A 13,342-nucleotide genomic window follows, 5' to 3' on the forward strand; every position below is an offset into this window, starting at 1 on the left:
CTCCATCTTTAGCTGGTTTCAAGGCTCACTGCCAGTTCTTTTCCCTCATTTCGTCATTCATGAGTTTCTGATTCATGTCCCAGTGATTTATTGTATGAGTCTGAGCCATTTTTGCAGAAAAGGGAGTCAGCCGGGTTGTGTATTAGTCACAAACTCTTGTGGTTTCGAGTGACAAAACCGTACCTCAAACTGACTTCAGTTAAAAGAGACACATTGTCTCACGCACTTGTGCAGTCCAGCCTCGGCCGAATCGCCAGGCTGTGTCGTCAGGAAGTTGTCTCCGTCCTTGGGCCCTGCTTCCCCGTCTCAGCTTTACCCTAGAGGGCAGTTTTCACGCTGTGGCGTGTTTGGCCCCACTCCCACAGCTCCTTCTCTGCCAACCTCGGCAGGAGGGAAGCACCCCTTTCTCAGCTGTTTCTGCAGAAGTCCGGGCTGAGTGGCATTGGCCTGGATCGGGTCTCCTGCTCATCTTTTGAACCAACATCTGTGACTCTGATTGGGGAGCCCTGGGTCACAGGCTTATTCCTGACTTGGGGCGGGGGGGCAGATGCTCTAAGTGTAAGAAAACTGGATTGTTGCTACCAGAAGGAGAAGGGGTCAATGTTGGGCAGGCAGAAAACAACAGATGTCCACGTGTCTTCTAAGATTCCACAGATCTGCACACTGTCACCACTCTAGAGGGACACTCAGGAAGACATCAAGGTGGCCAGCTAGCCATCTAAGCAGGGTCTTAGGTCTTGGGCTTCCCTGGTGGCTCAGCTGGTAAAGAATCCGCCTGCAATGTGGGAGACCTGGGTTTGATCCCTGGGTGGGGAAGATCTCCGGAAGAAGGGAACAGCTATCCACTCAAGTATTCTGGCCTGGAGAAGTCCATGGACTGTATGTATAGTCCATGGGGTCACAAAGAGTTGGACGCGACTGAGCAACTTTCACTTGGGCTTGGATAGCGGCTTCCGTGGTCTCCTGGCACTACAGAGCCACGTTCAGGGTCTCAGCTCCGGGCTTCTGGAAATTTGTTGTTGTCAGTCTAGCTAGATGATTCTTCCCGCCGGGCCTGGCTCATGCCAGCCTGACTCAGCAGAAGCTGATGTGTATCTAAACCCCATCTTGGAGGGAACAGCAATTGCCAAAGGACCTGAGCAGGGCTGTCTCCTGGGCAATGCACTTTCCCTGTCGAAGACCACAGGGGAAGCCAGACTCTCATCACAGGGTTGCTTAGCGACCAGAGAAGCAGGCAAGAGAAGTTCTCCGAGAGTCAGTGACTTTCAAACGCCCACAGATGCTAGAAGAGTGAAGAGACGACATGTCACCCGCAGAGAGAGAGGTACGTGGCCAGGTTGCAGGGCAGAAAAGAGCTGAGAGCTGTCTGGCCTGTCTGGAGCATGGGGAGCAGGCAAAAGCAGGGCGGAGGGCAGGTGCCGTGATACATCACTGGTATCTCAACTACAAAGAAAACAGTGCTTTCCAGAAGTTTCAGATGCGTATGAAACCACCAGGGACCTTGTGAAAATGCAGATCCCGAGTCGGCAGGTCTGGGGTGGGGCCCAGGATGTTGTGTTCCCAATAGACCCCCACCTGATGCTGCTGCTGCTGGTCTGGAGGCCACACTTTGAGTAGCAGTGACTTCCAAAATACTGAAAAAATAGAATGTATAGGGGTTTGCGATGGGTCAGATGCTGGGAGGGGTTGGGAGTATGGTAAAATGAATTGTCAGGATCATCCCCAGACCTCAGCTGGAGGATCTGGGTGGTGATAGGATCCAGAAGCCTGAGATGAGGAACAGGTCTGGGTGGGGTCGATAGTAATCGTAACGTCTACTGAGTACGTACTAGGAGCCAGGAGCTTTACATCTGCTGTCTTATTCTGTACAATAGGGAGGTAAGTGCTGTTGTGATCTCTGTTTTAAGGGTGGGGAAACTGAGGCCAAAGTCGTACAGGTAGTAAGCAGAAAAGCCAAGGTTCAAGCTCTATCTTGCCATCTGAGTGCAGGGCTCCTGCAGGTAACCGTCGGCAGTTTGGAAAACGTGGAGCGGAAGCACCCGCAGGGTGTCACATGGATAACCCAGCCTCTCAGACTGCTGCCAACTTGTTCCCATTTTCCTTTGGCATTTTATTATTACAGAGGAGGCATCGGCAGAAAACCAGCTTTCAGCTTTTTATTTTTCGGCTGAGCTTTGAAACATACAGGATCTTAGTTTCCCAGCCAGGGCTCAAACCTGTGTCCCCTGCATTAGACGGTGGACTCTTAACCACTGGACCGCTAGGGAAGGCCCAGCTTTCAGTTTTTCAAATAGTCCTTTTTTTTTTTAATGATCAAATACTGTGTTTTTCTATCCCTGAAATTTCAGGACTTTTCCAGATTATTATCTTTTTAATTAATTAATTAATTTGTGGTTGTGCTGGGTCTTCCTGCTGTGCGGGTTTTTCTCTAGGTGCTGAGAGTGGGAGTTACTCTTCCTTGCCACGTGCAGGCTTCTCATTGCAGCGGCTTCTCTTGTTGCGGAGCAGGCTCTATGGGCTTCAGCGGTTGCTGCATATAGGCTCAGTTGCTCCACAGCGTGTGGGATCTTCCCGGACCTGGGACAGAAGGAGTGTCTTCTGCACTGGGCATTGTTTTTTTTTTTACTGAGCCACCAGGGAAGCCCCTCCAGATTATTTCTTGAAGTTGGTTTCTGCTTATTTTTCTGGACTCAGAGAACTCACTCAATTCCCCCCCTCCACCCCAGATCTTTTTAAACCGAAGGCAAAATTTCTTTTGGTATAATTTATCACGTCTAATGGATTTGCTGTCTTCTTCGGGGTGCCTATTCCTCGACTCTCCGTGGCGTTCTCCTGTGCGTTTTCTTCTCCAGGAGCTTCATCACTTACTTGTCCTCAGAGTTGTCTTCTGTGTTGCTGATCGGCCCTTCTGCGTCATTCCATCTGCTTTTTACTGCTCTGACCACCGCTTTTTGCTATCGTGATTTTAATTTCAGGATACTCTCCATTTATCTCGGCCTGTTCCTTAAAACCAATGTCCTCTTTTTAATGGAGAATAAGAATCAGGTGCTTTCTGAAACTGGGTTCTGCCTCATGGGCTAAATATATTTATTGCAAAGGAGTGATTTTTGGCCCCAGCACTCTCTTTTCTCACGTGCCACACATTTTTCCCTAGAGGGTTCATTTATTTTTTTTTTTTTTGCTTGGAGATTGTCTAATTGATCTTTGTTGATGCCTGGAAGTCCAGGCTTTCAAGACCACAGTGCTGGACAGTCAGGATGCAGGGTCTCCCACTCTGACTCCCCTCCAAAGAGGGTGCGGGTGGAGGTCCAGAGGCAGTGGGGAGACGGGTTTTCTCTCTTCGTCTTAGCTATTCTCAGCATTCACTTGCTTCAAGAGCCGACTCTTATTTTTCAACCTGTGGTGTCTGTGACTATTTCTGAGCCTCAGTGTGTTTGTCTCCTTCTCTCTAGATCTTGCTGCTCTGGTTTTCAGTGATTCTATCTTTGCATTTTTATTTCAGCATGTCCTACGTCTGAGGTTCTTTCCATGTCTACCGATCTCAAGTCTCTGAATCTTAATGTCATTCTCAGTGTTTCAACGCCGTATTCCCAACCTCTTTCAGTTCAGTTACTCAGTCGTGTCCGACTCTTTGCGACCCCATGAATTGTAGCACGCCAGGCCTCCCTGTCCATCACCAACTCCCGGCATCTACTCAAACTCATGTCCATTGAGTCCGTGAGGCCATGCAACCATCTCATCCTCCGTCATCCCCTTCTCCTCCTGCCCTCAATCGTTCCCAGCATCAGGGACTTTTCAATTGAGTCAGTTCTTCGAATCATGTGGCCAAAGTACTGGAGTTTCAGCTTCAGCATCAGTCCTTCCAATGAACACTGGTTGGATCTCCCTGCAGTCCAAGGGACTCTCAAGAGTCTTCTCCAACAGCACAGTTCAAAAACATCAATTCTTCTGCGCTCAGCTTTCTTTTTAGTCCAACTTTCATATCCATACAAGACTACTGGAAAAACTGTAGCTTTGACTAGACGGACCTTTGTTGACAAAGTGATGTCTCTGCTTTTTAATACGCTGTCTAGGTTGCGAGCGACTTCACTTTCACTTTTCACTCTTATGCATTGGAGAAGGAAATGGCAACCCACTCCAGTGTTCTTGCCTGGAGAATCCCAGGGACGGGGGAGCCTGGTGGGCTGCCGTCTATGGGGTCGCACAGAGTTGGACACGACTGAAGCGACTTAGCAGCAGCAGCAGCAGGTTGCCGGAACCTCTTACTCTGCTTCATATTTTTTCATAACACCATCACCACTGGCGTCTGCCGCCCAGTCTTCCTTGCGACTCATCGCTTCTTCTGTCCATCGACGCTGTGCATCCACGTCTCTCTCCGCTGGAAGGTAACTCCGGGGAGCCTGGACCGGCAGCATCACGGTAAGGAACACCCGTTGAATGAGCCTCTGTCCGACCAGCGGGCCCTGCCCGTCCCGGACTCTCCCCTCGGCCTCCACCTCTGGGTTTTCACCGTCTCAGGATGCAAATGTCTTTCTCGGTCTCGGTCCCTCTTCCGGTTTCTATCCGGGCGTCGAGGCCTCAAGTTCGTGTGGACCGCGCACGCGCAAAGGCCAGGTCCGGGCGCACGGCTGGATATGGCAGGGTCCGCCTTCTCGGGTCGGCGCGGCCTTCGGGTCTGACGCCCGGGTCCCCGGTGCCTGGCTGGTGGGGGGGCGCCCCGCCCCCAACTCCTCGAGCGCCTGTGGCCGCGCCCCGCCGCGCCGGCCGCCATGCCCCGCCCCAGCGCGCCCCTGCCGCCGGTCGCATGCCCCGCCCCCTGCGCGCGGAGAGCCAATCCACGCGCACGCCGCCCGGGCCCGCCTCGACGCCCTCCTCGGCGCGCGCCCCTCCCTCCGCCCGCCCGCCCGCCGGCCCGCCCGTCAGTCAGGCAGGCAGTCGGTCCGAGCGGCGGGTACGTCCCCGGCTCTCCCGAGCGGCGGCCTCCCCGCTCCTTTCCGGCCAGCGGAGGCAGCTGCGGCGGCCCGGTCCCCCGGGAGGCGCGGCGTGGGCCGAGCGGCGGCCGCGGAGCGTCGAGCGCAGCGCGGCGGCGGCGGCGGCCCGGCAGCCAACATGGCGGCGGCGGCGGCGGCGGGCGCGGGCCCGGAGATGGTCCGCGGGCAGGTGTTCGACGTGGGGCCGCGCTACACCAATCTCTCGTACATCGGCGAGGGCGCCTACGGCATGGTGTGGTGAGTGTCCGCGACCCGCAGCCCGCAGCGCCCGCCCGGGCCTGGCGGGGAAGCCGCCGCGGCCTCGCCCGCGCCGCGGCCGGACGCCGGCCCCGGCCCCCCGGGCTGCGCTGCCGTCTGCGCGCCGAGCGGGCCTCGGGCGCGGGGCGGAGGCCTCGGGCCTGGGCGTCGCTGGGCGCGGGCGGGGGGCTGGGGCCGGGCCCCCGAGGCCCCCCCTCCGCCGGGTGCGCGCAGCGCGGCCGCGAATTCCTTCGGACGCTCGCCGCGGCGGGTGCGCACAGCCCCGACCTTAGCCCGTGGTCTTTTCCTCCCGTCGCCTGCGGCCTTCGTGAGGGGCCCTCCGCGACGCCGGGGGCTCTCCTGCGCAGGCTTGCGAGCGGGCGTTCGTGGTGGGTTCTTGGCAGGCTCGAAACGGGTTTTAGTGCCGCGCTGCGCGCGCCTCAGGAGGATGAGCCCGCGTCGCTCTCCTGGTTCAGCAGAGTAGTCATCCGGAGCTGGGCCCAGTCTGACTTGCTTTTTCTTCGCGGGGCGTGAGCTCTCCTACCAGCCTTAAAGGCTGCAGACGTTTGAACCCCAATTCCTGGGCATTTTAGTGGTCTTCGTGTGTATGTGTGCAGCCCTGTTCTGATGGCGTCCTCCAGAGTCACATGCAGGCTCTTGTCCTCATCCAGTGTTTCCTCAGAAACGTTCGTGAAATGGGGGTCTGGCTTTTCTTTAGAACCAACCAGCTGCCGTGTTTTGTGCTGGTGAAGACTTGTGCGAGTGTAGATACCCTCACGCCTAAATCTTCTTGGGAGCGTGTCTTTTTTGTTGAACGAAGGAAGCTGGCATTTGTTGAGCGCTTTGTGGTAGGTGCTGTGCCAGGTCCACTATCTCATTTTATTTGAACAGCCATCTGGAGGGAGGGAAAGGGGATGATACCCTTCAAATGAGAAAGCATTTCCCGGTGAAGCCAACTCTGAAGTCGTGCAACCAGAGTCAGACTTGAGATTCTAGACTGAGATCCTATTTCAATTGCTGCAGTTCTTTTCATTACACCCTGCTTACCTTGTGTGTGTGTGAGTTGCGTAGTCGTGTCCGACTCCCTGTGAGTCCATGGGCTGTAGCCCGCCAGGCTCCTCTGTCCATGGGATTCTCCAGGCAAGAACAGTAGAGTGGGTTGCCATTCCGTTCTCCAGGGGATCTGCCCGGCCCAGGGATCGAACCTGGGTCTCCTGCATTGCAGATGGATTCTTTACCATCTGAGCCCTTGCTTTCCTTAATGTAATGTCTAATTTTAGGATTTTAGCTTGTTCTACTGTTATAAACATTTCTATTTCAAAAATGTATTCAAATTTGAATGATCATAGTTTTATAAATACCATAGAGGGCAATTTTTGCTAAGTATTAGTTAACATTTTTTCAAAAAAGATTTTCAATTAAAGTCTTCCAATTAATCTTGAGTATGTTCATTCTTTTTGGAAGCAAAATGCTTCACTATGTCCAACTGAAATTAACACAAACTCACAAGGCTTAGGAGTGAAGAGAAAATTTGAATTAGGTCAGGCTTAAAAGAAAAAAGGTCCTAGAACGTAGCAGAATATACTGCCCGCAGCATTGTTTCTGTGGTACATCTCATTGCTGTTTCACTTGTTGGGAAGTATGCCGCTGAACATGTCCCTCTGTGAGAGGTTCAGACACCTTCCAGCCCTTTAAAATAACGACTAAAAATAGTTTTATGACATTTCAGTTGAAAGTTTTTTTTAATCTGATAAGAATTCTTACGAATCTGAAGCTGATTTAGGTCTGGTGGCTTTCTATCGCTGCTGTAGACTTACTTGACCTTCTGTTTCTTATCAGGTGAAGCATTAAGTCTTCTTACTGTGAAGTTCCTTTCTTAAGATCAGATTACAGATACTACTGGAATTAGAATCCTGGGTCTAGATTATACCTTTTTATTTTGAGGTTGATATTTACTTAATAATTTAATCTACATTGTACATTATTAGTCTTTATTGTTGGTTAACAATGCTGGGTTTAAGGAGGGTTTCTTGATTGAAATGTTAGTATTTGAATAGTAATATTAAAAAAAAAAAAAAAACAGCTTCCAGAAAGATTTAAGATTTTCAGGGAAAAGTTTTTTTTTTCCCTTTCATTTCCTGAATCAGTTCCTTAGGAATTTGCCTTTTCTGTGCAGAGTCCTTCTTCTAATCCTCATGTAGAAGATACAAAGATGAAGAGTGGAGTTTGAATTGGGCCTTTAAGAGTGAGTATACCTGTGGCGGATTCATTTCGATATTTGGCAAAACTAATACAATATTGTAAAGTTTAAAAATAAAATAAAATTTTAAAAAAAGAAAAAAAAATAAAAAATAAAAAAATAAAAACCCAAAAAAAAAAAAAAAGAGTGAGTGTGATTTTGATAGAAAGATAATAGCTGAGTGCTCGCCTCGGCAGCACATATACTAAAATTGGAATGATACAGAGATTAGCATGGCCCCTGCTCAAGGATGACACGCAAATTCGTGAAGTGTTCCGTACTTAAAAAAAAAAAAGAAAAAAAAAAAAAAAAAAAAAGAAAGAAAGATAATAGCTGACACTGACAGTCTAAGCTATGGAATCTAATCCTGGCAAAGTATTTAGGTGGCAGACTAGAAGACGCTAAAGGCAGACCCGAGTTTGGTTGTGTATTTGCAGATTGAAGATGCATCAGTGTTTTTAAAAAGAGGCAGGCGCATGGTCAGTTTTGGAGCTTGGAGGGGGATAGGTCAACCCTGGTGGAAATTACGGGGGGAAAAATGGGTGGGGAATCAACGAGGCTGTCGTAACCCTCTAGAGGTAGAGTAATATAGCAGGCGAGGACTGCAGCAGATGGAGATGAGAGCCTTTACAAAGACCGAGTCAGCAGTGGAACTCCTGTCAGAAGAGCGGTGGACTTCTGGTCACGGCAGGTGTGGGATGAAGCAAAGGATTACGACGTCTTGAAGGGCAAGAGGCCGGGAGAGGTGGGCTGGATTCGAGAGCGGTTTCTGAGAGCAGACTTGGTGATGCAGCGTTTAGTTGTTAATGTCAAGTCTTCTAGGTGGGAGCCTGGGAGGGTGGCGGTGCCCTTACGAGAGAAGGAATGCCATCAGCAGAGGTTTGTTAAGGAGAAACAGTGATTTCTGGTTTGAAATTGTTAAGTTTGTGATGCAGCAGGCCATATAAGCTGTATCCAGAAGGCATCTTGAAAATAAGAGGGAAGGAGAATATGGGGGTGAAGATTTGGGTCAGTGACAGTCTCCAGTGGATGACAGATTCTCGTTGGTGGTCATGGGTGAGGTGGCATGCATGTGTTCTGTATTTTTATCTTTTTAGTAAACAACGCAGAACATTCATTAGATTTCCAAAAGCTCCGTTATCCCAGAAAGGTTAAGAAGCAGTGAGATAGAAATACCAAGAAGGTAACAAAAGAGTCCTTTTAAGAGATGAGCAGAAGAGGGAGTTGAGGAGTGGTGAGAGGTATAAGAATCAGGAAAAAAGGAAAAACATGGTGTGAAAGAGGAGCATTGAAGCTCTTTGCTTAATTGTCTAAGTAAGATAAGTGTCTCGGGTAAGTTCAATTTGAAACACTTGCTGAATGTGACCGAGAGATCATGGAATCATCTCCATAGAGATACGAATTGAAGCCTCGAGAGTGGACAAGATGAGAAAAAAAATGAGAGCTGAGCTTAAGGAATGCCTGATTTTAAGTGTCTTTAGAGGGCGAGTTTCAGAAAAGGACAGAGGAAGCGTGGTCAGAGACCAGAGGACCGTATGTGCACTGTCAGAGGAGCCCGAGGAGGCCGGGGTCCCTGGGGACTGCTTTGAACATGGTAGAGAATGCCGTGCAGCTGGAAGAGACGCTGTTGGATTTGTTGACTTGCAGCTCCCCTGATAGATGGGCTCACTCCTCCTCCCCGCCATCCTGTGTGTGGTTGAGTTTGCTCTTCACTATGTCTTCTCATAAGACTTTCAGAATCAAGTGATTCCAGGCCAAGAAACAAAAGCAGAGTTGTCCCATTCCCCAACGAATTCGAGTGAAAACTGATGATAAAATCAGGGACAACTCTCAAGAGAAGACACTGGAGAACCACCAAGCTGGGTCTGTAAGGAGCCTCGCACATGAGGTGGCACGCCTGTTTATGCTGTGTCAAGGTCGCTTCATCACCATGTCATTCTGAACAGCACTGCTGTCTGAACAGCTGGACCTGTTTCACTGGAAACTGATTTTCTTTGTGTCTTTCTGTGCTAGTGCTTTGGCTTAGTCATAAAAATGTGAGACCTTGACAAACAAAAAACCCCCAGGTGGTTCCATCAAAGTCTCATTGTGCTTACGCTCCTGATGGTGTAGACCCTGTCCTGTGGTTTTTGTGATGAAGGCAGACTAGTAGATCTCCGGTTTAGTTGACACTGTGTTGCATTTTGCTTTTTTTTTTTTTTGCATACACTGATAAGTCCTCACAACCACAGTGGTGGAAATGGAGGCAGAGGTTAGTGAGTGCGATCATGGACACCCAGCTTGCAAGTGATAGGGCATCCCTGTCTGTCTGTCCCTAAGTGATCCTCGACCAGAGATCTGAGTTGACAGTAACGGGAAGTATCTCTCGTCTGCTCTTCGCTTGTGTCATGTTTTAGCCTTTTAAAAACTTTTCTTGCAAGGTCATTCACTAGGAAACTTCTGAGCACTGTTATATGCCAAGATTCACATGATCCCAGCCCTGGAGTAGCTCTTAGTTCAGATAGTGGGTGGAGCTGGGCATAATACGGAGAATGTACCAGCGCTGTGCAGAAGGCGTGCGTGCAGCGCTCCGGGGAGGAAAGAAGGCCCGAGTGATGAGGGGCTTGGTATGGCTTCACGAGCTCGACTGGGTGTTGATGGCTGGCGGGGAGTTTGCTTTGAGGAGTGCATTCTAAGTCGAGGTAGCTGCACATGCAAAGACACGGAGGTGTGAAATCAGCACATCAGCTCAGGAAAGCCTGGAGTTGTCTAGGAAGGCGGCACGGCGGTCGGGCGCCATCGGGAGAAAGCTTGGAGTTGAGACAGACTCTGAAGGATGTTGTTTCCTGAGCGCAGACTTGATTCTGCAGGTGAAAGTCATTAGAGGATGCCCTTTCCTGCCAGTCCCTCATCATGTTTCGTGCTCCCTTATCTCTCGTGCTTTCTCTGCCCACTGTGCTTTTCCTCTCATCTTTCAGCTTACGTCAGGGTATTCAGAGCCTGTGGTTTTTACCGCTTCTCCAACAGCATTTTAAATTGCACATGGGTTTTGTTTTGATTTGGCTGTTGGGTGGGTTGGGGGCGTTACTGACCTTCGGTGTGTATGTGGTGCAGGCAGGAGTGCTGAACGGCTGCACCAGAGGACCGTCCTGGTGAGACTCCGGCTGTGTCTCCCCGAGAAGCCCTGGGCCCTGCTCAAGTCCGCCTTCCTCTCAGGTGCATCTCCTCCACACACCTGCACTGGTTACCTCTGCTGGCGCGTTCCCTCCTGCCCTCCCTGGAACTTGCTGGCATTGCTGCCACCTTTTGGAAAGGCAGGGCCAGCAGGAGTGTGTATCAGCTGTAGAGACGCGAGACCTGAAGCGCATCTGGATTCAGATTCCTAGCTTTCCTCAACTGGCAATTTAACTTCTCATGAAGATGTCTCTTTTATGCTCTTTGAAGTTCAGAGACGTGAGACCAGCTTAGATGAGCAACAGAAAAGCCGCAGTTTCTGAACGGTTTTCAGTGCACAGACTGCGAACAAAGTTTGGTATTAATAGTGTCCCTGATGATGTGCTGCTGGTGGTTCGCCATAGCTGAGAAGCCATTCCTACGAATTTAATTTGTATGCTCTCAATTCTCAAGTATTTATAAAAAGATTCTCATGTAGAGCATCCAGGCTGCGTTTTCCAAAGAACCATCTGTAATGTATTCCTCCTCTTACACTAACACTCCTGCTAAGTCAGAAACAGCCGACTCCCCAGCAGACACCTAGAGCTGCCTCCCAGGCATCCAGCCTGCTCCGCCTCCTTGCCTGCCTAACGCTGAGATGTCCTTTCTCCCCTTTTGCCTCTCTTTTCTCGTTCACTTCTTGGAGGTCCCATCGTCGGAAAGCAAGTCGGATAGACATTCTCTGAGGTGTTCCTCCATGCTCAGCTGCGGGGCCGGCCGTGGGTCCTTTTCCGTCGTCTTTAGCATTTGCTTCTTTGGCTGTGCAGAGTCTGCGGTGGCACGGCGTGTGAGCTCTTAGCTGTGGCATGGGGATCTAGTTACCCCGTACTTGTGGCATCTGGGATGAGGATTGAACCTGGGCCCCCTGCGCCGGGAGCAGGAGTCTTACCCACTGAACCGCCAGGGCAGTCCTCCTGCCTTTTTTTTTTTTTTTAAAGCAGCTGCACTATTATACATTCCTACCAGCAGCACACAGGGGTTCCAGTTTCTCCACATCCTCGTCAATACTGATTTTCTGGTTTTTTGATAGTTGCAATCTAACCTGTGTGAAGCGGAGAGCTGGTTTCCTTGAGTTTTGTGCTCGTGTTTGGTGTGCTATCCGTCAGCTCTAAATATTTGGGGGCTGAAATGGATGCGACTCAATAAAGAGTGTCTTAAGCAGTTGCTGGGATGAAAATATGAATAAAATAAAACTGTTACCTCAGAGGAACCTTAATGAGTACTGTAGGGAGCTTACAGTTAGAGGTCTGTGTGTGTACACAGGTGTGTGTTTTCCCTTTGTGCAAAGACAGTAGTAACAGTACTTCTTAAATGGCCATCTGGTATCACCATTGTTAGGTGATGACATCAAGCACTGAGCGCTAAGGAGCATTTTGTTTACTTTTAAATTGAAGCTGATCTGCGGTGTTACTGTCACAGGAACGTTTTGTTTGTGTTCTGTAGGTTTTTAGTGGGATTTTCGAAGTCTTCGCGGTGAATTTTCTAGTTAGACGAGCTCACATGCTGCCAGGTGTGGCCCCCGTGGGGTGACACAGCGAGATGTGGTTTAATGTCTTCCATGTATCTTTTCTTTTTTAAGGGTCAGCATAGAAGCTGGGCTTCCCTGGTGGATCAGTGGTAAAGCATCCACTTGCCAGTGCAGGAGATGGGGGTTCCATCCCTGGTTGGAAAGATCTTCTGGAGAAGGGAATGGCAACCCACTCCAGTATTCTTGCCTGGGAAATCCCATAGACAGAGGACCTGGTGGGCTGCAGTCATGGGGTCACAAAGAGTCGCACTCGGCTTAGCAACTAAAGCAACGGCAAGCCTTCGTATGCACTCTGGTCCTCGGGGTCCAGCAGGCAGCTTCGGGAGGCTTCTGCTCCTCTCCGCTCCACAGCGGGGCCTCCAGCCTTGGCCTCTTAGTTGCACTTACCTGGGGTGGCCTTGCAGGTGAGGCTCACGGCCTCCCTGAGGGGAGGAGGTGGGCATTGCCCTCAGGTCCCACTGCCACTTAGAGGAGCAGAGAGTGGGTCGCCAGAGGAAAGCGTGTGCCGAGAGGGTGGGAGCGGCCAGCCCTCCTCTGACGAGTGGGGGTGGGGACACGGGCACTTCCTCCCCCGAGGGGTTTTAGGATTGTCTGCCTGGAAAGCGTTCTTCTCTTTGCTTCTGGAGTTAGTATGAACTGGATTTTTTTTTCTTTTTAATTATTTTTGGTGTGCTGGGTCTTTGTTGCTGCTCAGGCTTTTCTCTCTTTCTGGTGCACTGAGTCCTTACTGCGGCAGCATCTCTCCTTGCACAGCACGGGCTCTGGGCGTGTGGGCTTCGCTGCTCTGCAGCATGTGGGATCTTCCTGGACCAGGGATTGAACCTGTGTCTCCTGCATTGGCAGGCGGTTCTTTACCACTGAGCCGCCTGGGAAGCTCTGGATTTTTTTTTAGTTGTTTTAATGCATACAGTGAAACTGCCTAATTGTTTTACGGTGGTCAGATTTTTTTAATGAGAGGCCTGTAGTTGAAGAAAAGCACTAATTATGGGTTATTATTCCTAATAGCAATAGTAAATAGTATTTTATCTCTAAAAACGTCTTATTGAAATCTACATTTAGCCAGGTGCACATGTCTACCTGTTCAGTCCAATGAGTTTTCACTAACTGGGTAATTAGTGCCCAGATCAGAAACTGAAGCGATGGCCCTCCAGAAGC

General features: G+C 50.3%; 1 protein-coding gene and 1 non-coding gene across 2 annotated transcripts in view; both read left to right on the forward strand.

Annotated features, from left to right (window-relative positions):
• The first annotated feature begins 4,904 nt into the window (after window positions 1-4,904).
• MAPK1 (mitogen-activated protein kinase 1) overlaps window positions 4,905-13,342 on the forward strand; it is a 55,106-nt gene continuing 46,668 nt past the window's right edge. The window contains exon 1 of the mRNA XM_070769974.1: window positions 4,905-5,228. Coding sequence (XP_070626075.1) covers window positions 5,110-5,228 — 119 coding nt within the window. The 5' untranslated portion in view covers window positions 4,905-5,109. The remainder of the gene's footprint in view (window positions 5,229-13,342) is intronic.
• On the forward strand, window positions 7,649-7,752 carry LOC139176890 (U6 spliceosomal RNA). The gene has a single exon (XR_011561360.1). It is a non-coding gene; the product is annotated as a U6 spliceosomal RNA (small nuclear RNA).

The sequence above is a fragment of the Bos indicus genome, chromosome 17 (genome assembly GCF_029378745.1).
Source record: "Bos indicus isolate NIAB-ARS_2022 breed Sahiwal x Tharparkar chromosome 17, NIAB-ARS_B.indTharparkar_mat_pri_1.0, whole genome shotgun sequence".
In the NCBI taxonomy this organism is placed as follows: domain Eukaryota; kingdom Metazoa; phylum Chordata; class Mammalia; order Artiodactyla; family Bovidae; genus Bos; species Bos indicus.